The sequence below is a fragment of the Hippocampus comes genome, unplaced genomic scaffold (assembly GCF_001891065.2).
Source record: "Hippocampus comes isolate QL1 unplaced genomic scaffold, H_comes_QL1_v1.1 scaffold36, whole genome shotgun sequence".
Lineage (NCBI taxonomy): Eukaryota > Metazoa > Chordata > Actinopteri > Syngnathiformes > Syngnathidae > Hippocampus > Hippocampus comes.
This window is the reverse complement of record NW_017805695.1, coordinates 5547146-5574225: the sequence shown is the minus strand read 5'-3', so window position 1 is coordinate 5574225 and position 27080 is coordinate 5547146. Positions and strand designations below refer to the sequence as shown.

General features: G+C 41.3%; 1 protein-coding gene across 2 annotated transcripts; it reads left to right on the top strand.

The window, feature by feature from the left end:
• Positions 1-26461, top strand: smoc2 (SPARC related modular calcium binding 2). Of its 2 annotated transcripts, none has more exons than XM_019882230.1 (13): positions 1-420; positions 7294-7456; positions 10767-10873; positions 11009-11108; positions 11598-11639; positions 15266-15346; positions 16033-16107; positions 17536-17722; positions 18788-18870; positions 22948-23047; positions 24165-24412; positions 24607-24644; positions 25914-26461. In XM_019882230.1, the coding sequence occupies exons 1-13, from the start codon at positions 346-348 to the stop codon at positions 25935-25937; spliced, it is 1323 nt and encodes a 440-aa protein (XP_019737789.1). In that variant the 5' UTR covers positions 1-345; the 3' UTR covers positions 25938-26461. The 2 variants fall into 2 exon arrangements, with proteins under 2 accessions (XP_019737789.1, XP_019737790.1); XM_019882231.1 differs by having other exon boundaries at positions 2-420; positions 15299-15346.
• Positions 26462-27080: the final 619 nt, after the last annotated feature.

Genomic DNA, 27080 nt, shown 5'->3' with positions numbered 1-27080 from the left:
GCGGAAAAAAAATCGGATAGGAGCAGAAGTGGAAGACACGCTGAGGGAGGAAAGGGGGTCAGGGATACGGAGTTTTACCACACTGAGTGAAATTAGTGGAGTTGCTCTTACAAACGGCGGTGCAGACGAAACCAAGGAGCTTTGGTGACAACAAACCAGTGCCTGTTTTTTGTTGCTTTTGGAAGAAATACAAATATTTTTCAACACACCTTTGTCTTTCTCTACGGTTTTTTTATTTTATTTTTTGTAATTTCTTGTTTATCTTATTTAATTTTTACCTTGGTGTTGCACAGGTGTGCTTTTGGTCTGAGCGTAATTTGAACGGCGTTGCCAAATTGCGCCAGGATGCGCGTCTGTCCTCTGATGGTCTTCCTCTGTCTGCTGAGTGCGGCACACGCTCAAAAGTTCTCCGCTCTCACGGTAGGACAACCGCCTCCTTCAAATGTACACATCCGCCGCATATGTGATGCATTTACTTGTCTAACCAATTCATAATTGATTCACATATCATTTGAAAGAAGTGACAGATTTCCCATATTTATTGTAGCAATCGGAAATACAGAACTTAACCCAACTGTGCTATACGTAGGACTGTGGATATTACTCAGTACATAGAGGAACAAATGCGTAATGTTACTGTTGTATTTTGTAGATAGCAGAACCTTTGTCATTAATGGACTGGAAAATACAGTGTTAAACCTTCTGCATGTGAACTCAGCATGTTTTACAATATCTCATGGCATACATTGGTTCAGGTGGAGTAACTCTTAAGGCTTTGACACCAGTTTATAATGGGCAGCCTTGTTAATTGCTTGTGGTGCATTTACCTGCCTGGCACCATCCAAATGATGTTTTGTTTATCGATGACCATTCACCCTCATTCAGTTTAGGGTGCTCTTTTCCAAAACGCCATTGGGACTGTTCTAAAGAAAATGACATTTTAATTTTTAAAAAACGTCTGTATTATCCAATTGAAACAATGAATTTGCTCTGTTTGAGAGCATTGTATTTTATATTTCTTTTCTTTTCATTTTAATGATTTGATGTTCCTGTCGTTTTGGAAAAGAGATCTTTGTTTGCATACGTGTGCTTAACCAAAGCACATGGTATTGTTTTATAACAGTATGACAGCATGACTCTTGTCGATTTTCCTAAAACCGCTCTACTGCTGTATTACAGTCTGATGAAATTATAATTAAATAAACACCATGGTCATTATCAAGTGCACTTACAGGAGCAGTGGAATGTGCACTGTCAGGGGCTTTCCTGATTTACACGTTGATGCGACAGCTGCCTCCCCAGGCACCATTATTTATGTTCTGGGCCAAAATGCCTTAATATCCAATTGGAAACAAATGACCATGAGTTGTTAACCTGTCGGTGAAGGGTCGGAAATGCTCTCTCCTGATGACACAGTGGAGCTGTGGAATGTGGGAGGAAGTGTTACATGAGCAGATGCTCTTCTTAATTGTATTTATTTTGTTCACACTGCATCATTTATCAAGTGTACCAGGCTCTGCTATGTGAATAAAACATATTTTCATAACAGGTCTGTGTCAAACTTCCCCATTGCGGTTCTTCACTTGCTTTTTATTAGAATAGCACATGGCAAACTGGATTTGTTCTCTGCCGGTGATTAATGGTATATTGTTTGAATGACACATGAGAGGTTGGTTGGTTTCCTGAAAAGGCTTCCATGCGCTACTTTGTGCATATTTGAGGTCAAACAAGAGGGTAGACCTATGGGACGTTTGACTGAGATTTTCATGAGAACAACATTTTCCATGGTTGTTGGCATGAAATAGTGTGTGAGGAGATGTGGGCACATTAACCCAGCTGTTCTCTCTTCAAACCTTGAATGGTTCTCAAACATATGGGCTCCATTGGTCCCCATGATTTCATTAAATCGTGGAACTGCCCCAAGAGACTTTTTTTCCTTACCGTCATGTGATGAACAGACGCCTTTCTTCACCATCACTCTTTCTTTTGAGAATCTTTCACAGCAATTAAATGCCTTTTTTTCCCTGTGATTAAGTTAACGGCCTTGTTAATGGCTGTCACTTTCTTCCCTCTCCACTACTGAAACTAATGATTCCCGTAGCATCCGACCGATCACGCAGGAAACTCCCGCCAAGGCCATTTAACACGTTTACCTCGACTCTCAGCTGGGGACCCCATTGACCCTGTGAGGCGGTGGTGTGAGGGGCCTCTCGGGGCATTGGAAGGATAGGGCCCCTGAATCCGAAAGACCCTGATGAGCCTACAATATGCTCACTGCTGGAGTCTCGCCTCCTCCATACGCCATTCATGACCACAATGCTGCAGAGCTCGGGAGAGATAATTGGATTTGATTTTTATGCTGGTTGGTCTTGGACACCCCACCTGTCTTGCCCTTTCTTGACTCGCTTGATATTCTACCATCTGTTGGTACTATTGTAGTAGATGGAAAAGGCAACTTGTAAGACCGTTAATGAAAATAAATGTGAGATTATCAAATAAGTGAGAACCTAGAGAAAGTATGTTATCAAGTAATGTGGATGTGGACAAGAAAATTATTTGTGCAATTCTGTAAATTGAGTCGCCTTTAAAGCTGTTAATGAAAGTATAGTATGAATAAGAATTTAATTATTAATCATAAGAAGCTGTGCTGCCAAACTTCAAGGTAATCTTTCATACTCTCGTGTTGATGCATGAGGTGATGGAATGAGAAACCGCATAGTTCTGCCTCACTCATCCATCATCACTGGGCAAATGCACAAAAATCTGTATCTGAAGAGCCACTTTAATAAAAGTTCATACGGGAGGAAATATCTCTGAAGGATATTTATCTCTGTGTTTTCAACATTGAGAGTGATTCTGGGCGGTGGATTTCATGCCTCACTAGGTTCTTATTGCTGTTTTGGGGTGCTTTATCATAAACTCAAAGACACTTGGCGCTTTGCTGTGTGTTGCTCAGTGGCCCTAAAGGAGGATGTTACTTTAATGAATGAATGTGTTTGGGCTGTCAGGCTGTTGGCTGGCATGGGGAGATAATGACAATAGTGGTGTTGATCAGGCAAAAGGGTGTCCAGCAAGAGTTGCGGAAAGGCTTGTAGCCCACCATCATAGCATGGCTGGAAATAAACCTGTTTTTTTTTTGTTTGTTTTTTCGGGGGGAGCCCATGCAGAAACTCTCTTCTTGACCTGTCTGCCTTATCTGTTGGTTAGGATGGGGAAAAAAGATGAATGTGGACTACCAAATAGATAATAATTGTGAGTGAAACTGTTTGTGAGATGTCAGGAGAGGAGAAAAAGTGGAGCAGTGCAATGTTTGACCACCTTTTTAAACACGCACAAAAAAAGCTAAAGATATGTACCAGTTGAGAGCGAACTATAAAATCACCATTGTGTAACTAGGATATATTGAATGTAGAATTCTGTTAAAAGATAGAAAACAATGTTGTTAGTCTCACTTTAAATGTGCATACCTTTGAGAAAAGGCTTTTTCTTACTTTCAATGTACTTAAATTTGGGAAAGGACATTTCACTTTCTTTCCTTGATCGACTGTGGGGAAATTAAGAGACAATGAATCACTTGTTTTTTTTGTTCATCATGTTGTGTCTTCGATGACTGGTTCTCAATTGTAGTAGCAGGACAAATGTATGTATGAAAACAAATAAAATAAAACTAAGCTGGAAGGCACAAAATGTGTCCAGAAAACTCACATTATTTTTCAGCACAGCTGCGAGCTGTGAGCATATTTAATCCATCAGACATGGCGGAAATGTACGTGACTGCAGCCTATTAGAGCCCAGCTTTTACTTCTAACTTTGGTTTGCAAGTTGAAGTAAACAGAATCTGCCAATAAATCAAAGAAGAAGCAGTAAGCAGAAAGTAATTGTAACAATGCCTAAACGTGTAGCTAAATGCACAGCTGATGGGCAACCATGACTTGGCGTAAGCGTCCGAAGATGAAGCTATTTTAACAAGAGACGTTCATTCACATTGATTGTGTGGCCGTATCTCCCGACCGACATGGAGTAGATTAAGTCGTTGAGCAAGGTAATACAACAAACCTGTTGAATCATTTCGACAAGTAGCACCCAGGTGTTGAAGTGGAAAGCATGAAAATTCGAGCAGAGTTTGCACAGCCTGCAACATTAGCAGTTTAGCTGCTAATAACTAGCCGGCAGCAGAAGTAACGTGCAATAATGGCTCAGCTTGTGAATGTCACATGACCAAACTCAAAAAACAGATGAGCGATTGGTTGTTACCTGAGTCCTGAGCAACTCTGATGTCATTTTCAGTCAACAGCAAGTGGCAAAATGGCCGTCCCCTGAGATGCACAAAACCAGGTGGATTTTACTGCTTAACTCATGTTCCAGATACGCAATATTAATCAGAATGCCGAATTTAGACCCGTGCGGCTGCATACAACATTTTGGGGTTGACTTCCCCTTCAAGACAGTGATTAATCAATCAATTCCACACAATCAACTGAATTTTTTACTCTTCCATCAAACATTTTTTTATTTTATTTTGCTGGCCATCTTTGCTGAAAGCAAATTGCTCGGAGAGTTATACTTTAACAATGTGCTTCTTCTTGTTGTGGATTCATTTTATATTACAAAAATCTCATGGCGCCCAACCCAAAAGTCACAAAAATGATACGTGCTGAAATATAGCTGATTGAAGAAAAATCTGGTATATTTAAGTGAAATTGGATCATTTCCCATAGCACACCTGATGATCTCTCGCTGCACACTGTGCCATGGCACAGTGGTCGGGAATCATCGCACTAGAATGTGCAAGTGTACATGGAGGCCTGGAACAGTTGTAGTAATCTAAAGCCATCCTACAATTCACACTCGGCTCTTTTTTCCCGCTGAAGTACAGTAGTGACTTTTATTTCGGTTATTGCTAACAAGGAAGAAAAGCTGGTTCTCTCTGTATTGGTTAAGTGCTGACAGATGAGCGCCGAGTCATGTGTACTCATGAAGCAAATGCCTCGCCTGTTCTTTATCATTAGTATTAACTCATTCACTCCCAAAGACATATTTCACACTCCACACGTTCAACCCCAGATACTTTTTTTTTCAATTTTTCCAAGACTTAGGGTAAAAAAAAAAAAAAAAATGGGGTCTAGAATTGGCTGGTACTGAATGAGTTAATTTCGTCAACTACTCTTGATGATTTTTTTTGCTTTGGAAAAAAAAAGGAACACAAGCATGTTTCTCAAGGGCTGAAAAAAAATGATTGTTTTGGAACATTTTAATTCGATCACTTCAATAACAACTCCTCTTCCGATGTGTGTCCACGGGCCTCTCCATTCTGGGAGGATTTATGACCCAGGTTGACAGGATGGGCTCTACCCCCACCTGGACCCCCCCCACACTCCCAGCCCAGGGCGACGTTGCCCCCTCCCTCCCTGCCAACCCCCTTCCAGGTGCAGTGCAGCCCTGCAGCCTTGCTCGTCTGAACACAGGAGGCTGCCACCAAACACCATCCCTCAATTGATTTTTAAGACATCAGACGCAACAAATTTGTTTTATTGCTGTTCATCCCACCCTCTTCAGGCTTGTGCGTGTCATTTGTTCTGGCTCCATGCCGTGCCATGCTCCTTTGGAACTTCACGATCAATTTAAGACACGAGAACCCCTATGTTCAAAGAAGGACTGAAAGAGTGTATTGTACACATCTAATGGCTTCCGTTTTAAACTCAACAAAATAGAAAAGTACTTTTGCGTGCAAATATTTGCATCATAAAAGCAGACTTATGACAAGCAGTTTTCTGAAGAAACGTATCAAGGAATATGCCTGAAACCATTTAGCTGCATGTTGTTTCTCCCTGCCTTAACTCACGTCATAACTCCTTTGGAGAAGATGAATCACGTTAACTTTATGAAACTCTCACACTGTCACAACACAAAGATCCCTGACATATGTTTGACTGAACCACTCTATCATCCACTGTCTCTTCAGTCATTGTAGCAGTCACACTTGGTTGCCACCCCCTTCACCACCGCCGCCCTATTGTGTGGCTTGGCCAGGGGGTTTTCATACCACGGTGGCTGATACAATGGTGGCATTGACACAGGTGATCCGATGCGTTCAGCTAAGAGTCTGTGTTGTCATGTTTCTCTTTTCATAGCTCAGTAAAACATCCTCGGGAGCGACTCCAGGTGCAGCTGTTGGCATAGACGTTGAGTTGCATTTTCTCCAGGAGTTGACATTGCCTCAGATGACTTGTTTGTGTCTTTTGGCGAAGTATCTAAAATCATTTTAGAAATCTTATAATACGAGTGACTACCACCACTAATAATACCGTAGACGATTCATGTCTAAACGATATTTGGAAAGATATACTCCATGACAGATACTCACATACTAAATTTATTATGTACAATAAGTACTCACAGTATCAGTAAGAATTAGTGTTCCAATTCAATGAATTGGATATGGTGGTCTCGTTGTGCTACTTCTTGCGCTAAACAAGGAGCGGAATACGTGCAATCTTGATAAGTAAAAGTCCCGATTATACACCACATGTCACAAACATGCATCCATGCATTTTCTGTTGTTTTCATTAGAACAATGGATTAGCCGAAGCCTAACCCAGCAGATTTTGGGCGAGAAATTTGGTCCCTGAACTGGTCACCAGCCAATCGCAGGGCACAAATAGACATTCATCCATTCACAGTGGCATTTACTGCTATGGACAATTTAGAGTTTTCACTTAAGTTACCATGCATGTTTTTGGATTGTGGGAGGAAACCGGAGTACCCGAAACAAACCCACGCAGGCACGAGAACAACATGCTAACATTACTCAGGAAGGCCGGAGCTCACATTTGAATGTGTGACCTCCGAGGCATATGTGCTCACAAATCGACCACCATGTCACAAACATCAAAGTAAAATACAAAGCTTTTCCTTTTGCTGTCACACTGTTTGCATATTTGGACACTTTTGAAAGGAAAACTAAATCTTTGCTGATTTGGAGAAATAAGCAAACACAACTAACCTTAAAGCAGAACCAATTTTTCTCACACAGCCAGGCAAAGGAATGGCAAAATGCGGTGCACATATTGTCAGCCAACCTCCCTGCCTGACAGCTCAGAATATAATTTCTCAAATATATCAAGTTGACCACAAATCCCATTTTAATCTGTTTGTAAAAACTCCCCACATCTAAAGTCCTTTCAGAGTTTAATTTAATAGTTTGGAAATCTTTTGATGTAACGCTTGCTGATTCCCAGAAATAAAACATCTTGCAACAGTTTCCTCGGCTTATCTCTTTTCTCCTTGCGACAGTTCCTGCGGGTGGATCAGGATAAGGAGTGCGACATGGAATGTAGCAGAGCTCCTCGCAAACCCTTGTGCGCCTCGGACGGCAGGACCTTCACATCTCGCTGCGAGTTCCTTCGAGCCAAGTGCCGCGACCCCCAGCTGGAGGTCATCCGAGGGCCATGCAAAGGTCAGGTCATGAGTCACGCTTCATCACCACCTGATGCTCTCAAATGCGCGGACGGGGTCACAGGAGAGACTTCTGGGTTAAATTCATTTCAGCATAATTGATTTTTTGAGTGCTGGGAGGACAAGTGGAGTTGACATGGTGAGAGTGTGTGGGAGGCTTTGCTGCCTGCTTTATGGGCTCACTTAGGCATTGGATGGACATGTACAGAGTTGCTTTATTTTTCTGCGTCTGTTAACATACTGTGTACAGTACGTGACATCCTATACACAGTACTGTGTGGTTAAGAGTTTCAGATCTGCTTTGTTGGAGACACCTCATATAATCGTTTAGTTGATCAATTTGTGTGTGTGGGGGGCGGGGGGGGTGGGGGGGGTTACCGCTTGTTGGTGTATGAGTCTTAATGTTGTGTCCGTAATGAATATAAAACTGGCGAGTCAGGACAAAAGCAGTGGGGTTGGAGCATTCCCACAGAAACCCTCATTGCTGCTAAGGAGGAACTGAAGCTCCCCAGTGTTGCTCCGCCCATATTATCCTGCTAGTTAATTGTGCTTTCTGACGCATTACCATGAGAGCCTGTGCGAGTGAACGTGGTTGTTGAGATAAAGAAAGGTCTTGTTTGATCGAGCAGCATTTTCCCCAAATTGTTTGGCCTCTCTGGGTCTCTATGGCAACATCTCTGAGCAGACATCTGGATGTAGAGGACCGTGCCGGCACACAGAATAGAGGATTCCAGCTAGGAAGCTGAAAGGGACGAAAGTCCATGAAAGTCGTATTGTATGTGTCAAAAACTTTGAGTCTCTTAGAGTTTGGACCCCCCTCTGCTTCTGGATGTCAGGGGTGAAAGGAGCAGGAGCTGCATTCACATTCGAAGCCGAAATGAGACAGAGGGCTCATCTGGTCTAAAAGCACAAAGATAGTTAGAATTTGTTTTCTATAACTGAGCTGGAATGAATCAAGGGTCCTGTCATTTTTTCCACGACGCCCTTTTAAGTTAAAGCCCCCTCGGAGAAGGATGAAGGTTTTGAGATTTTCCAGTAAATCTAACTTTATAGCTCCTTATTTCCCAGTTTGCCTCCGTCACCTTTCCCTTCACCAGTGGCAGTGACACCCATGCAGACACGCAAGACAAAGAAAAACTAGCACGCTCTACTTTGTGCGTCAATTGGATGATCCATATTGGCTGCGTAAGCCAAGCCAATAACTTTCAGCCGTGTGACCAAATGGGTACATTTTTCAAGCGTTGCGTGAGTCATTGTTTTGAAGGGCTACGAACCTGCCAGACAGACGGGCACTGTGTGTCACACCAAGTTACCATTGAGGCGACACTGAGAGTTTAAACAGATGGTGCAATTGGCCATGAAGATGAGTTGAAGTCATAGCTGTTTTTATGCCATTTAAATCATTGTTCGCAATAATATCAATTACTGTATATTTGATACCTTTTATTGTTGACCTGTTCAAACAAATAATGTTCAGACATTTATAGGAAGTGGGGAAGCATGGTGGACGATGTGGTTAGCATATCTGCCTCACAGCTCTCTGGGTTCTGGCTTTCCGGTGTGGAGTGCATCCACATCGTGACTAGTCCAGGGTGCGGCCCGCCTCTTGCCCAAAGTCAGCTGAGATAAGCTCCAGCTCATGTAAAACCCCAGTCAAAATGATGTTTCACAGAAGTGGATTGCCAATATAAAATAAAGGTACCGCTGATCCTACAAGTATCAGAATGCACTGCACAATTACTGCTTTCTCTCCAGCAGGGGTGTCAAATCATTTTTGTCGCAGGCCACTTTGTGCTTCGGGCTTCCCTTGGAGGGCCGTTATGACACTGAAACCAAACCTCTCATTGTTACATAATACACCACAAATTGATAGATTACTCATTTTGAAGTCAAGCATAGTCGTTTATCCAGTTATTGTTTGAGTTATTGTAAAATGGGTACGAGAAAATTCTTGCACAATCTCAATATTATTAATTATCATATGAAAGAATTTAAAATTTTGCGACAGATTTCTAGATTGCTAACTTCAAGTGGAGACACATGGTTTACTTTCGTGGGCCACATAAAATAATGTATCGAGCTGGATCTGGCTCTCGGGCCTTGAATTTGACACCTGTGATCTACCTGACCCCGTGCGCTCTGTTGTCTTTGACACTCATTAATTCCATTAGGTGTGCATTGACTATTTTTGCAGGGAAGCATGATTCATCCATCCATTTTCTCTACCGCTTATCCTCATCAGGTTCGTGGGTCAGCTGAAGTCTATCTCGGCTGACTGGGCGAGAGGCTGGGCTCAAACTGGACTAGTCATCAGTTAACCATAGGAAGTTTAGTAAATTAAAAAATAATATTTTTGGGCAGTTTTTGAAATTTGATCCCACCTTCATTTCCTTTTCTGTGTAATTACTTTGATGGCAATTGCATTGCAAGACACTAAGTTAAATTTTCCAGCTCATTTTTAACAAAACTATGGCATTATGAGGATTCATTGTTTTCTCACTGTAATTTTTGATATGATTGGGCTTGAAAGAACAGTGATTCCCAATTTTTATTGAGCCAAGGTACATTTTTTAAGTTTAAAAAAGTCGGACGGCACACCGCCAAACAAAATTCTCACCAAAAGACGATACGATACATATGTCAATTTCATACTTTTTGCCATCTAATAGAAGATCATTTTATTTGTTCTTTCTGTCATAAATAATTTTCTCACCAATTAAGTAAAATGTAATCATTTCCCGTGGGAAACAGTGAGCGCTCTCACGGCACACTAATATGCCGGGCCCGGCACACTGGTTGGAAATCACTGCCCTAAAGGACACGAGTAAACACTCGCAAATGTGCATTTCTATTTACAACCCTTCAACTGGGTACATGATGAGATGGCAAGAGACAGACTGAGGAAGGTTTAGCTTTGCCTTTTGCATTGTCAGCCCTTTTCTCCATTGACTGGAATGCTCTGTAGAAGCAGCACAAGACGTCTCCTTCCGTAATTACTTTACCATCAGGCACCACGAAGACCAGCCTGGCGTGCTCCTAATAAGACGAGAAGAAGTGTTGGTTCTAATCCCAGCCACACAACCATGTGATATGCTGCTTCTGAAATGTCTTGAAATATTAGTCCCCCTTCTTGCAACACCCTTTGTTTCATTTTTTTTTTTAATTTCATCATGATGCATGCGATTCAGCATCTTGACTTTTTAAAAATACTGGGCCTGCAGCTGCGCAGCATGAGAAAGTAATCGAGCTGTGGGTCGCATCATGGCTCTCTGTGATGTGTCGTGATTTTGGTGATTTGTGGTTTTCCTCAGATACATCCAGATGCGTAGCAGAGAAGAAGTACACAGAGCAGCAAGCCAAGAAGCTTTTCCCTCAGGTCTTTGTACCAGTATGCAACCCCGATGGCACATACAGTGAGGTAACAAAATAAATGTGACCTTATCGGATGTGAGCAGTGGTTGCTGTCTAGCTTTTATTCACATTTCAGCATCTTTATTAAATCCGCTATAATCTCATCGCAAAACTTGCTATTTGTGTGTTAACTGCTTGACAGGTACAATGTCACAGCTACACCGGATACTGTTGGTGCGTAACTCCCAATGGTCGACCGATCAGTGGCTCCGCTGTGGCTAATAAAAAGCCTCGATGTCAAGGTGGGCACAACTTCCCCCCAAAAAAGAGATGGCCAGCCACCAAAGTCAGCAAAGCAATTATAAATACACAAATAAACAAAAAAAGCTAACTCACCTGATGCCACACCTTCAGCAATCAATCTTAATTTAAACATTGTATTGTGGTAACAAGTTCCATACTTCTAATGGAGCCCTTTTACCCTGAAAGGCCACCATACTTGTCAATACGGTGGCCCGAACAATTCTGGGTCAAATCCTGCCAAGGCATCATTGCAGCTTTGAAATGCTGATTTAAATCAACCCCCATTTCTCCTACTAATTACGCCTTTATTATGTTTCTTTTCTTGTGAAATTTTAGGCAACTGCCGATCATTCACATGCAATTTCAAGACAATACGGCACCGTACTGTGCTGTATTATTACCTTTTACCGTGGTTTAGTTTTTGTGCAATGGTGCCTGTTGACGAGTGTTTGGACGTATTTAATTTAATGAAAGGTGTTGCTTTTTAGGGTCAAAACAAGAGCGAGCTACCACAAGAGAACCAGGAAAAGGTGAGAAGTCATTGCCAAGCAGGCATGGTTGCAGAATGTTTTTTTCTCTCCCGGGGTTAAAATGGGGCTTGACCGATACAGAGGGGCACTGTGAAAATAATTTATAAATATATTTTGGGATATCAAATAAAAAGCTGGAGGTGCTTACTTGGAACTGCACAGATTTCTGACGGAGCTACAGCATTCCCTAGTCCAGGAATAGCGCCATCCCGGTTGTCAAGGTTGTGTTGTTGTTTTTTTCCCTCCAGGTTTAACCTCAATTTAAACAAAGACGTGTGTTATTTGCAGATTTTCTACATTCTCAGGAGACTCACCTTCTCATCCATTCTTAGTTTTAACTCACCAAGAATGCACTTACTCACCATGTTTTTTTTTTTTTAGGTTACCTCTTTTTGGAGAGTTAACCATTCATGTTTTAAAATAAAATCCCCATGCATTAAAACGTTCAGATTAATATATTTTTTTAAAAACGTAAAGATAAGAAAAAACATCAATAATGTTTCCTTTCGTCCGTCTGACGCACGTAAACTCTGTGACCCTAGGCTAGATACGTTTGCTCAACTGTTTAGGTCACCATTAGCTGGTCAAATGCTTTGTGTCAGCTCTACATTTAATTGAGAAGCCAATAAAGCACTTGAAATTACGTAGACCAATCGTTATTTAAGTAGAGACATCAATATGTAGTGTTTAAATCTGTCAATTATACATGTTGTCTCCCACAAAAACTTTTGCCAAGACGACCATGCGAGTTGGTAGGACGGTTTACAGGGGCGGATGGAAATTACTGACTCGCTGTGGCGACCCCTGAATAGGGACGTGCCGAAAGGTGAAGAAGAAGATCATCACATTAACAGTGTGCAACTCATATAATGTTAACATGAAAAATTAAAAAGCATTCTTCTCAATAATTGAAGTCTAGACATTCATTTTTTTAAAGTTGTTTAGAGATGGAAATGTTTATTTAGAGACAATGTACTTTTTGTAATATGACCAGTGGGGCAGAAACAATATTATCACTCCAACACATGTTGTGACTAAGATTATCTGCCTTTTCTTAGGATGTGCTTGAACCAAGTAATGACATGACTCAACCTGACTTCCTTGATTTTACGGTGACTTGAGACTTACTTGTGACTTTCACCCACCTCTGCTAAATAGACCATCATTTACAGTACAGTCTATATATGTACTCGCGTATCAAAGTGCACGTGTACACCTTTCAAAACATGTACGTGCATGTGTCTGTTTGTCTGTTTCTTTGTCGTGCAGCTTTGGTCGCCTGTTAAGGCTTGCCACTACTTCATCAACCTGAGAGGGCCTGAAGGCTGATACACAGTCTGTTAACTGAGTGAAACATTATGAGCAAAGATGTTTTCAGACAATGCTGATGATGATTTTTTTTTTAATGTTATTTTTAACCATGATGTTGATTTAACCCACGGGTTGGCAACCCAAAATGTTGAAAGAGCCATATTGGACCAAAAAAACGAAAAACAAATGTGTCTGGAGCCGCAACAAATTAAAAGCCTCAGAAAGAAGGCAACACACGCTGTATGTATCTATATTAGCTATATTAGCCTACTATCAAAATGACTAAGTTGGTTACAAATATACAAATATATTTTTTTCCCTGCAGTGCATCCTGTAGAGCAGGGGGGCCCAAACCTTTTTGACCAAAGCTCTATTTTTCGATCAACCAGCCTCCCGCAATTGACCCGTGACCGCACACGCACGCATACTCACGGGACTCACTTTTGCAGCGTGTTAACTTTCGTAGCTGACGTGTACCGTTTTAAAATGCTTCTCTCGGTCCTTCAGATTGCCATTCTTTGCCAGTTCCCTCTGTGAATTGGACATGAAACGCCGTTTCTTCTTACAACAGCCACCTGCCTGGCATCCCGCCCTGCTAATAGAAACGTGTGTCGTAGGCTATGATGCAAATCTTTATTGACAGAAATGTTGAAATGTAATATATATCCGACATATTTTTACAGCATTGGAAAATGTTAAGAATGCTTGTCCTCCTACAGAAACCATATTCAAACAAAAAATATATTTTCACTGCCCCATCTTTTTCCATTTTCAAACATTTTAAAAAGCTCCAGGGAGCCACTAGGCGGCACTAAAGAGCCTCATATGGCTCCGGAGCCGCGTGTTGCCGACCCCCGATTTAACCGGACATCTCAACTGCCCTAATTGAAATTTATGTTGTACTGAATTTTTCCGATACAACGAAAAGTTAACACCTTACTCTTCACCCTAAGCGTTGTCAGTGTACCAAAGTATGCATATAATTGTTAAAGGGGGTGTGATTGTCTCTTGGGTACGGTGTCCATCTGAGCTTTCACCAGAAATGTAATTTATATTGAGCGGGACCGCAACATTTGAAGGAGGAAGTGATGATGGGGAAAGGGGAGGAAGTAGTTGGGAAAGTGTGTGTCAAAAAGCAGAATAAACTGTACGTTTGTGGTGTGTCCACACTGAAACTAGCAGTAATAGCAGCAATATGTTCATCCCGCAGAAGCCCATTAATGCCAAAGCATTCCATGAAGTACTTTAATTGTCAAGTCATTGAAGCATCATTAAAACACAAAATGCTTCACCATAAAGTCTTCTCTGGTGCTTAATTTGACAAATTCATTCACATGCTGGAAACAATATGCGGCTTATGACTGGCAAACAGCAGTAAATCTAATGCTGTAAGACCACAAATTGCTCAGGGGTTTCCTGGCAGATGTAAAAAGAGGTGTTCCAGTCATGTAAAAGGCTGCACAGTCAAGATAGGTTATTAGTGGTGTATCATAAATCCAAATCCTCAATACTTTTTTTTTTCAGATGGCATTTCATTCCCTTACGCCAAGCTGCAGTTCACAACTATGTAGTTTTATCCACCAATCCAGTAGATAAATGGCTGGTATGTCAAAGAAGCGCCTGCAATGTAGAAGACATTGTTGAAAAGAACAACGTTGAGCCTTAATCCTTGTTTGTGGAGCCATTCATTTGAGTTGTCCGGACTCACGCACAAATAGCTTTACTTTCGGAGAATAAGTGACCTACAATGAGGTTAACCACACCTATGGCCTTGGCTTCACCCCGAGAGACTCCAAACCTCCGTCGCCGTCCCCTTCTTAGCACAAATCAAACAAACACACACCAAACAAACATTGAGCTGAATTCTCCCACAGTTTGTTGTTTCTCTCTCTGACTTGGCACTTCTTCAACACTTGTGTCTTTTATTTATGCTTGGAATAAGAAGCACAGCAAGGACAACTGGACACGTTATATTCATTCGGTACATTTTGTCGCTGCCCTGTGAAAAAGACATATGTCCATTTTTGTACAAAAAAATATTTTTTAATAAATAAATAAATAAATAAAAATTGGACATACATGTTTTTCACAGGACAGCAACGATTTGTTATGTCTCTAAAAACAATGATTCCCATGGGAGTATATGACCACTATCTTTTATTCTTCCCCGACTGAAATTTCTCTCTCTCTGCATCATACACACACTCTTTTTTTTTTTCCACCTCTGTATCTGCCTCCAGCCTTCTTGACCGGGCAACGTGCAAATCTCACAAATTCATGTGTCGCTTTTTTCTAGTTTACGCTTGTAATGGTAGTCTCTTTGCAAATATTCTCCATTCTGAATGCAGATGAGACTGGCTTAGTGGTGGATCCACAACCCCCTGCGGATGAAGAAGGTGAGTCTCTAGCCACCCATTCATCCATCCCTTGTTCATCATCCATCATCACATTCGGTGGGTGACTGGTAGTTTATATATGTACAGTATTTTATATTACTAGAGAGTAAACAAATGTTGAAAATAGATTAATGGATGGAAGGTGGCCTCGGGCCAAAAAATGCAGGCATGTCTTAAATGGGAGGGGATCAAACTCCTCCGCCACCCTACAACAAGCAGTTTTGAAAATGGGTGGATTTTATGGCTATTAGTGCTATACCAGTGTCATGATATAGCAAGTGCTAATTTGTTATGGTCAACATTATTAAATCAAATTATTTTTATTGCTGCATGTGGGAACTTCCACATCCAAAAAAAAAATCAGTAGCAGTGAAACTACTGTTTCAATCACTGCAGTCCCCAAGTTATTTGAGTTATTTCAACTTCATTGTCTGAAGAAAGTATCATATTCTAATGACGCGATCATCTAACTTAATGACACTCACAGCCGCAGTCCATAGTTTACCGACCCCAAATTTTCCCATTTCCCAGCCTTCTCTGTCAAATGCAGTTGACTTTTTGCAATTTAAGATCTGACAACCTTGATGTGATTTTTACAGTCTGTGAGTTTTGGAAGCAGTTGGCTCCAATGATATATGACTGTGTTTTCAATTGATGCTAATAAAGCTGTCATGGATTTCTTTCAGACATCATTTCCCAGTACCCCACTCTGTGGACGGAGCAGGTCCGCAGCCGGCAAAACAATAGAACTAGAGCACCATGTGAGTTTGAACTTTTTTTCCATGATGATTGGGCGTTTGTAGACCTCAACTGAATGCAGGCTTTGTGTTTTCCTGCAGACTTTAGAGTGCAATCGTGGTTTGTGGCTGTTTCTCAATACTTATGAGGATTGAGGGGGGCGGGGGGGATGAAGCCAGCACATCTTGGTGTTGGGAGTACATAATGCTTTGGGGATCTGTTGGACTGTGGTTCTTTTTGTTGCAGACTATTCGTAATTATCAGCACATGGCACAAACACAGGATCTCCTATTCTTTTTGGCTTGATCCGTGCAGTTCTTTGACTCATGCTGCACGTTGATCTCAACACACAGATCGGTTACCCTTTCCGTCTTTGGGGATTTGTGTTTCTTCCTGCACAAAACATTCATCTAGGCTGAAAAGCCAGTGTGCATGAGTGCATTTGTGTATGAATCCCATTATCATAATTTAAAACCAATAAAAAAAAAAAAAAGCATGACAAATGCTGAAATGATGGTTTTGATTAACGTGGACTCTTTGGGGTATTGAATGGAGAAAGAAGGAAAAACAGCCCAACAAAGAGAGCCCATATGGAGGTACTGGAGCGAAGAGAGTCCGCAGGGAGGCGTTTCATTCAGCCTCTTTTGTGTGTGCAAAGATTTCTTAATAAAATAAACAACGAAAAGGGATATCCATAATCCTGCCGTTGTTTCCGATCTTTGAAGGAATCATCAAAAAAAAGGAACTCGCTTGGCCACAAAGGATCAGCTTGCATCCCCGAGTTTAATGCTACATGTCTCTTGAATATCTTCACAACAGATGAGATCCTGCTGGGGCTTTGCAAGAAACCCATCTCTTATCCTGTTTGAGACCATCAGATATTTCTGTCGGAAAGCATAAAACACAACAAAGAACTCCATTTTCTCTGGGAATTGTGAACATGTAAATAAAGACCCCTGCGGCTATACAGTGCACTACAGTAAGGTGTGAAGATGTGTGGGTGTGTGAAGGCGAACGCCCAGTACACCAAGGCTTGAATATTTGTCTTGTCTGTTTCCCTCACTGTCATATAAATCCATGGAGGATGGCTGACTTTTTAAATATTTACTTAACTTGTGGCATGGGGTGCTGTGCTTGTGTGTCATTAGCCCATTAATGTCCGTAAACAGTGCCACAGGGGGCTGATATAGGAGTCTACACACCCTGTCTCTGAGCACTCATCCGTCGCTCTTTCTCAACTCTGACAGCCTCTCTCCACCAATACTGGCACCGAGAGAGTTATCTACTCTATGTTTTACTTTGTTACATTATGTTTAAAAATGTGTCAACCAGATGTGGTTTGGCTTTAGACTAAATTCATGCTTTGAACAACCCTTTGCGTCCAAGTGAACCTGCAATTACATGAAAGTGTGTTCGTGTGAAAGTAATGCCACTGTGATCTCACTCTCCAGCCTCATCGTGTGACCAGGAGCAACAGTCTGCTCAAGAGGAAGCAAAGCAGCACAAAAACGACGCTGTGTTTGTTCCGGACTGTGGCCAAGGCGGATTGTACAAGCCAGTCCAGTGCCATCCCTCTACTGGCTACTGTTGGTGTGTCCTGGTGGACACTGGACGGCCCATACCTGGTACCTCCACCAGGTACGACAGACTGCCTTAAGAACGGACTGAATTGTTACAACTGAGTTCCTCTTTGCTTTGCATTGTTTTGTTTTTGTTTTTTTGTTTTATATTGAGTGAAGAACTAATTTAGATCCTCTTATGGCTTAGGCCCTGACTATGTCTAATGACTTAACCCAGACTGAAACTCCCTTCCTTACAAAACTCAAGTTATAACTTCAACCCAGTTTTGGATTTGCTATACAGCAGAGCTTCATTGAACAAATTAATCTGTTCTGTGGCTAAGTAATATCTCTCATTGAACTGAATGGAAATGAAATTAAGCTGGCAGCTGCCCCCAGCTGCCTCTTCCCCCGTTGATCAAAAGCGGATGCCCATTCAACCAGACAAACCTCTCAAATTATTCAGCCACGTTGGTGGGGTGGGGATGGGTTCACCGCCCACATTGATACTTCCCCCGCCCTCCCATACGGCCATGCACCCCTTCACCAAGTTTTGGTGTATTTGGTTGTGTTGTTCGCATAATGCTGCTAACTAACTGAGACACCAACAAACAATGATGGGGAAAAACATTTCTTGCCTTTGCGCTTGCTTGATGTAGCATCTCTGTGGGCGATGAGAAAGACATCATTCAGACTGGCAGTGTGTGGCACTGGTGCACTTGGTACTGGTACACATGGTTTTTTATCAGATTAACAAGTATCCAGGCAAAAGGCCAGGGAGTACATTAGCACACACGGAAGTATGGATTGTGACACTTCTCTTGACTTGTCCCAGGCCGACTTTTGGCCCACTAGTAGAGCAGCCTGAGTGGGGCTCTGGCTCTCCGAAGGGAAGCTGTGAAAGCTTACTTGTGTCCCACGCTCCCTGTCAGCCTCTCTTCTTCTAAATGTTTCCTTGTCACCCTTACTGTCCTCACACCAGACGCCAAATCATCCCCCCTTATTTGGATGCGTGTCAGGGCCTCCGTTTTTCCACAACTATTTTAATCTCATAGATTTATTGCAAATTTCACTGTTGCAAACTGCCTCTGTGGTCCGATTCACATTGAGTGAAATGCCATATGATTAACTTGTGTCTTTCAAGGTATGAGCAGCCAAAGTGCGATGGCAACGCGAGGGCTCATCCAACGAAACCAAAGGACCATTACAGAAGCAGACATCTTCAAGGTACGCCTCGCAGGCGAATGGACTCAGTTTTTGTTTTTCTTCTCTGCTCAGACCACATGGGGAAGTTCTTCAGTCATTGGGCTCCAACTGCTGCCACCCTCCCAAGGTTGTGATAACAATGGAAGTGTGTGTGTTTGCTGATATCATTAGCAGTGTTGGTCAAGGAAGTTCTTGATAAAGACTTGAGGATTGCCAGATACTGCCCTTCCATGGCCAGTTAGCCAGGAGACAGAGACGGATTGGTGGGGAATCATCGACACTGACATGTGGAGATGGAGGATAGCGGGATGAGGGTAGATAGGAGATGAGGGGAAGCAGCAGGCGAGAGACCTGGAGGTAATGAATCATGGGATGTCAGGAATAGGCAGCGATATAGATCTTGGCAGCAGCATAGATAACGCAATTAAAGGTGAATATGAGGTTCAAGCAAATTATCAGGGTGGCTTACTTGCTAAGTTTGACAATCTGTGCACAATGGATAACCCATTATAATGAAGCTTACCCCTAGACTTGATTGTTCCTCCTACTATTTAGACCCACTTCATAAGTAGTTTTCACTTTGTTTGCTAAAATCAAGATTTCTTGGAGTGGAAAGTAGTTCATATTTAGAAATCAGTATTTAGCATGACAGGTACTCAAGAGCAGCCTTTTGGCTCCTGTAGAAAGGCCCACGTTGGGCTGCAGAGTGCTTAACAATATTATTAAACCACCACTGAATATAAGGTTTATGCCACATCTGCCCTAAATTAATAAATAGATTTTCTCATGATACTTCAGCTTCCTTCCACTGTCAGAAAACATGCAAATTAGGTTAATTAAATTCTCAAAAATGTCCATACTGTAGGTGTGAACGGGAGTGTGAATGATTGTTAATTTTGTTGTGATTGTGTCTATATATGCCCTACGGGCCGTAGTATACAGTCCCCGTGCGCACCTTGGCTCTCATCCAGTCATCTGGGAAAGGCCAATGAGGTTTCTGAAATATACATGTTTTGTTTTTAGGTCAGGTAGTCTGTTTTCATAGATTTTTTTTAAAGTTCTCCACATAGTTGATCCTTTTATCTTGCATAGATGTCACCGTGTCACATGGGGGTATACATTTTTCATCCTCCATAATAAGATATGTGTACTGCAGAAAATGCCCGATTATAAGGTGCAGCAGAGAGCGCATGCAAATTGATGTAGGATAATGTTCTCTTCACACTGATGGATGTGTGCATAAACATTATCGCTCAACCACTTCCAATCATGATTTGTTATGTTTGGCCAGATTCCATTATGCTTTCCATAAATTGGAAAGCATTTTGCTGTATTTAATCGTATCCTCCAAGACACCACATAAATTGCGGACAAAGTGCAGCAATTATAGCTTTCAGGTGCATACAACTAAATCATACTTTAAGGCGTTTGGCACTGTGGAAGTTTCTTTCTCTCTCTTTTTTTTTTTTTTTTTCGGGTAGTTTGGTAAACATGTTAAAAATCCACAAGCGAATGCACAGAGCTTCTACTGTTCTTCTCCTGTCCAAGTGTTTATGCAGCCGTGCTCCAGTCATAGATTTTTTTTAAAGTTCTCCACATAGTTGATCCTTTTATCTTGCATAGATGTCACCGTGTCACATGGGGGTATACATTTTTCATCCTCCATAATAAGATATGTGTACTGCAGAAAATGCCCGATTATAAGGTGCAGCAGAGAGCGCATGCAAATTGATGTAGGATAATGTTCTCTTCACACTGATGGATGTGTGCATAAACATTATCGCTCAACCACTTCCAATCATGATTTGTTATGTTTGGCCAGATTCCATTATGCTTTCCATAAATTGGAAAGCATTTTGCTGTATTTAATCGTATCCTCCAAGACACCACATAAATTGCGGACAAAGTGCAGCAATTATAGCTTTCAGGTGCATACAACTAAATCATACTTTAAGGCGTTTGGCACTGTGGAAGTTTCTTTCTCTCTCTTTTTTTTTTTTTTTTCGGGTAGTTTGGTAAACATGTTAATAATCCACAAGCGAATGCACAGAGCTTCTACTGTTCTTCTCCTGTCCAAGTGTTTATGCAGCCGTGCTCCAGACCAGACAGGCACACAGGTGCTGCATTTTAGCAGCAGTGCAACTCTGGCTCTGCTCACATATGAGTTGCGGTGCCAAAGAGTGTTACGGGTTGTCATTGATGAAAACTGCATACGTCAGCAAATATTACTCATCTTTGTTGATGTTTGCCAGATGAGCCGCACTGTGTGTGAAGCGTTGCGAAACAGGACATAAAATTCAAGTATATTTGTTGTATCAGATGAAGCAAAACATTTACGAACATACTTCATGCTGGTCGACAGAAAACATGCACCAAACCCCCATTTTGAACTACACCTGGGCAGTGTAAAAAAATAAATAAATAAATCGCCCGCATCTTATTTTCTTTATAAGAATTGCGTCAGTGGTTGTAAACCTGGTTACTGTATAAACCAGCCATGATTACGAATGTTGCCTTCAGTCCAGTCGCTGTCGAAGCGCTGGCGTTGAAAGGTTTATGGGGCGAGATGCAAAAAAAGGAGTTGGAGTGAAAAGTAGTGTATTTGACTTTCTTTCTCTCCACACTTTTTGGGCAAGCACTGGGAGCTGCTGATGTGAGTGCTGACAGGACTGTGCCCCATGTGGTTCCATAAAATAACATTGCTTTTCATTGAAAGCAACGCACGGGTACACACATGCACTTATTGGCCAACCTTTTGCAGCACGCAGCAGCTTGATAAATGGAGGCATTGGAACAGACGCAAGAAATAATCTCATGATTTGATGCCTTCTTGACTTGAGCTGTCAAACATGAGCATTAAGGTACAATCATAAAAACAAACTGAGATTTTATGTGAAAGACATCTCCTTAGGTAGTGGTAGCCAGACATCTGCTGCCAATAGAGGCAGAGTTTTAAATGATGATCTGCACTTTATTTCTGCAGCAATAGAGTAAAACTGTTTTCCCAAGCCACAAAAAAAAAAAAAACACTTTGTCTTCTGAGAGTGTAATTGTGTGAGTGTCTCAACGCATTTGCAACAACAGCACCATTTTCTTGGCTAATAGGCACAGGTCACAAAATTTGCTGGGTTTGAGCCATGAGGTTGAATGACCTTGAATGCAAATATGCTCAGCGTGTAAAGAAGAACAGTTTGGGCATGTGTATTATCCAGCCTATAGGACCAAGTCGCCTCGCTATTTAGGAGAGGTGGAGCGGAGGCGTGGTGCTGAGTCGCCACCTGTTATAGAGGGCCAAAGCATGCTATTATCTCCAGCGCGGGAGAGAAACTGGCCCCGCAGGCCTGAGCTGTGAAAAGAGTAGAAGTGGAAAAGCAGAGGGGAATCAGACTGTGAGAAACAAGAGAGTCGGAAGAAAAATTCAGGAATTTTTTTTAGAACTCTCTCGCCTTCAGCTCTCCCACAATAACCTATTGGCCTCGCTCTTTAAATTATATGGCCAAACAGACAATTACTCTCATTAGGGTTATTCCACCCCAGGTCCATTTTAATTGTTCCCGGGGTTTTTTTTTCTTCAGCTAGGATTGTCCTTTTTTTATCTTTGTGGACTAGTCTGTGAGTTTCTTCTTAGTTGGCATTTGACATGATTCCATCATTAGTATGTCCATCAGTAGTTGGCTCACTCCAGACTATGTTTGGTCTACTGATGTCTCAGGTGGACATATACATCCAATTTTTAGGAACATCTTCAGTGTCCAGCTGTCAAAACCACTCAGGGGCCTCTTGAATGATTGGCAGGTATCCTCTCCCTCCTCCAGATGAGGGTCTGACACTTTATGGGAAGGTCTTAAAGACAACTGTGACAGATGTCTTGCTGTTTTTTTTCCCCCTCTACTGTCTTATGCGCGAAAACCACGTTTCCTATTACATGACGTCCTGCCCCAAACATTTATTGGGCCACCTATGACGGCAACATTCCACATTCGAATGTTGTTGACGAGTGGGATCAGTTTCTGTGTTTGTTGAGATCCACGCACCTGATTCTGTATCCACTGCATGATTTCCAAGCTTGCACACTCATCCAGTTACCTTGTTTTCCAGGCTGTCCCGGTGCAAAGAAAACTGAATTTCTGACAAGTGTTCTTGATGCGCTGTCGACAGACATGGTTCACGCCGTCACAGATCCAGCATCTGCCGGAAAGTATGCTGTTTTTTCATGACTTAATCCTTCCCAATGTAATTTCGTGCTCTCATCAAATAAGTTAGAGTGGAACCTCTTCGTTCGAAAAACTGCCTTGTTCCAAGACACCAATCAACTGATTTTGAAACATGTCATATATACTGTATATATACAGTATAATACAGTAATCTGTTGCAGGGTGAAACAAAAACCTTTAGTACCTATACAGAGGGTCCTCGGTCCCTTATGAAGCTGAATTAACCTAAGTTCGTACGTACGTCAGAACATCTATCCCTAACCTATGCTCATGTGGTTGTAAATTCAGAATAACAGTACAAATTTGAATAAAAATAATTCTAGGTTATAAATATGTAACAATCAAATGAAAAACAGAAGGTGGAGCAGTACCTGGGCATGTCTTCTTATGCCACATGACGATGTATTCTTATACTTAGTGATATTCGACCCAGCTAAGTGTTGCATGTCAGGACCATTGCAAATTGAAAGTGCCATACAAACCAAAAATAACATTTATCTCTCACACACACACACACACGCACACACACACACACACACACACACACACACACACACACACACACACACACACACACACACACACACACACAAACAACAACAACATCAGCAACATCCTCTTTTACATATTAAAGTGTTCATATTCACCATAAACCCTCTTTCCAAAACAGCACCAAAATCCCTCTCATACACAGAAAAATAACTCTGACTCAAGCCAAAAAAATCCCTGACACACGTCATAAAAAGTCACACTAACCAAAAAAAAAAAAAAATCTCTCAACCTCATCAAAACAACTCTCTTACACACAATAACTACCACAAAAATACCCTCACACACTAATAATTCTCACACACACAAGAAAAACAACCTCACTAAAACAACAGCAAAAAACACACACACAGCTAAAGATGGGAAGAGCGGTGGCTCTTCTTTGACTCTTTTTTTCATGGACCCTCTTTTGGACCGAACATTTTTCGGTAGCTCAACTCTCTATAACTCAACTTTAAAGATTCCACTGTAAAGACCCGAACTAATTACTGCCTTATAGCTGGCTAGCAAAGGTGGGATGCTCGATACCAGTCTGCTGATTTTATCTTCTAGGGTGGTGGAGCCTGACCCCAACCACACACTAGAGGAGAGGGTGGTCCACTGGTATTTTGGTCAGCTGGATAAAAACTCCAGCGGCGACATTGGAAAGAAGGAGATCAAGCCATTCAAACGCTTCCTGCGCAAAAAATCCAAGCCCAAGAAGTGTGTCAAGAAGTTTGTGGAGTATTGCGACATCAGCAATGACAAAGCACTGTCCCTGCAGGAGCTGATGGGCTGCTTGGGGGTAACCAAGGAAGAAGGTGAGTTTAGAAATACCGCCACGTAATTCAGTGCGATAAGCCTTATAGGCCTAGCAACGGTAACCAAGGGGACTGGAGGTTAAGGAAGGGTCAATTTGTACTTTGTGCAGACGGAAGGATTTGATGTGAATCCAGCCTCAGTATTTCCTCCTTACAAATGCCATTTAAAGTTCCTGTCACTCTGTGTCTTTCAGGGGCCAAAACAGGAGAAGGCTTATCTCCCAGTAGACTTGTAAGTCAACTATTCCTTCGGTCCCCCCCGCCCCGCTTCCAATCCCCACCCTAGACTAACCCTCACCATTTTTTCGGCTTTCCAGCAACACTTGGTTATTTTTTTATATAATCCATTCAGTGACCTTACATACAGTGTAAATTAGTTTCACAAATCATCCGAAGGCAGGCCAAAAAAAAATTACCTTCAGAACCATAGTTTGTCAATCAGATATTGTTATTTCAGTGAAGAATGTTCATCTTTTAGTTTAAAAAATATATATTTTCTTTTGACCCAAACATTACATTACACTGAAAAAAATGGTGTATTGAATTTACTAAATTTTATTTGGTGAAGTGGTTGCATGAAATAAAATCATCTGGATCTACATACATTTTCTAAGTCGACTACATCTTTTTAAAAATACCGTATGTGTACTAAAAGTATCTCAATCCAGATGATTCTATTGTGTGTAGTCACTTGACAAAATAACAGTAAATTCAACACACTATTTTTTTCACTGTCCTTTACACTTGAAGGTTACGGTTGGATCAACTTAGTATTGTGCTAAATAAGCTTACTCAATGCAATTATATGGAACCGCCTGACATAAACACACACTGTAAAGAATTTCTCTGTAAAGCAACAATAAATTAGAGACGGCAGTATTTTATTTTACAATGCATCTATTCTAATCTAGTGCTGTATTTTGAACTATAGCATATTACCAAAATAAAACAGCATCACTTTTATTTATTTTAACAGTATACGACTGTATTGTGGATTGCAATACATGGCAGTGGGATAACTGTATTTTTTACAGTACATGCCAGTTTTTATAAAAATAATAATCATAATGCATCTGATTTATATGTCACTTTTCCGTCACACACTCAATGGGCACACAATTGATATTGTAGTACTTGCGCATTCACACTCTGGTAGGGGTAAACTATATATTAACCACCACGACACATGACTCAGACAGAGTGGGATTCAAACAGCGGACTCTTTGGTTACTGAACAATCCGCTCTGCCTACTTCTGGTTGGACGGCCGTGATGCACAGGACTGGCCCGGAAATACACCGGCAGTTCAGGAAAATTATCACATTTTGCCAAAAATAACAAAACTGACAGATTGTAGAGATATAGTACATTTCTTTCATCGGACTACAACTATATGAGAGATTGTTGACAGATTAGTCAGAAGTAGAGAGAGCATACAAACAAATCTTACTACAAAAAAACACATGCACCAAACTAATGTGACTTATGTTTGCTCTCCTCAGCACCCCTCGAAGAAACAAGGCTAAAACAGCAAGTGAGGATCCCGCTTCCACATGGACATTCTGCCCTCACCATTCGGCAAAAACAAAAACCGTAGTATTTGCACTTTGTACTTTAAGGAAAATGTAAATTCACTTTGTAGAAATAAGGTATTTAAACAGACTGCTGAATCTGTGAATGTTTTAGTTAGCTTTTTTTTTTTTGTGTGTCCCGACCAGCAAAAATTATTAGCACATACAATGTATGTGTACTTTGAGTGTCTAAGTTGTCATGTTGGATGTTTCATGTTGTGCCCCTTTCTATGTGGACTTTTCCTCTTGTGTTGATGACTATAAATCTGATGTGTGGATAGTTTTCTCGCAGACGACACCTATTCATTTAGAACGTAGTATCTTTTCCTGTGTCATTAATGGCAGCTTGTTTCAAACACTAACCATGAGAAACATGCTACAGATTCCTATGTATTCTTGTTTATTAGAAATAAAGACCTGTTTTATACATTTAGTTTTTATACGTGTCTGTCTGACTGCTAAATAAATAATGTTATGTGTGTGTGTGTGTGTGTGTGTGTGTGTGTGTGTGTGTGTGTGTGTGTGTGTGTGACAATCTAATCCAATTAGAGTTCTTGATTTATGTACGTACGTATGCAACATAATTGCTATGTTTTTTGTTGCCATGTGTGTTCTATTCAATAAAACACCTTGTTGACACAGTCCTAAGATGCCAAGCGTTAGTCATACATAGCAAAGGTCGTGTATCATCCTACTTTCCGACAACTTGCCAAATCCCCCAAGGCGACATTTTAGAATTGGAAAAAATGGACGGTCGTTATTTTTGTGCTCATCATAGGTTTCCGTTGTAAAGTGATGATAGATGGATGGACCAATCCCAGTCGAGTAATAAGTGCCCATTGAAAATACGATGCACGACCCAGCGTGTGTGCGCGAAAATGTGTATTTGCATAAGATTTACTTACATGCAAGTAGTTGAATGGACTCTTTCTTGAAGAATAACAGTCAGCTCACAGCAGTCATGACATATTACACTGTGGTACATTGTTCCAGCCTGATTTTGTGAGGCTACTAAGTGTTAAACTGTGGCTTTTCACACAAAAAGTCTTCTATAGGTGAGTCAGTGACCTCAGACTGACCTGTTAATTCATCTAATTT

Coding starts and splice junctions, on each gene's coding strand:
- smoc2 (XM_019882230.1), top strand. CDS start 346: ATGCGCGTCTGTCCTCTGATGGTCTTCCTCTGTCTGCTGAGTGCGGCA. Junction 11,640..15,265: donor CACAAGAGAACCAGGAAAAG/GTGAGAAGTCAT, acceptor TTGTAATGGTAG/TCTCTTTGCAAATATTCTCC. Junction 24,645..25,913: donor GCTTATCTCCCAGTAGACTT/GTAAGTCAACTA, acceptor TGCTCTCCTCAG/CACCCCTCGAAGAAACAAGG.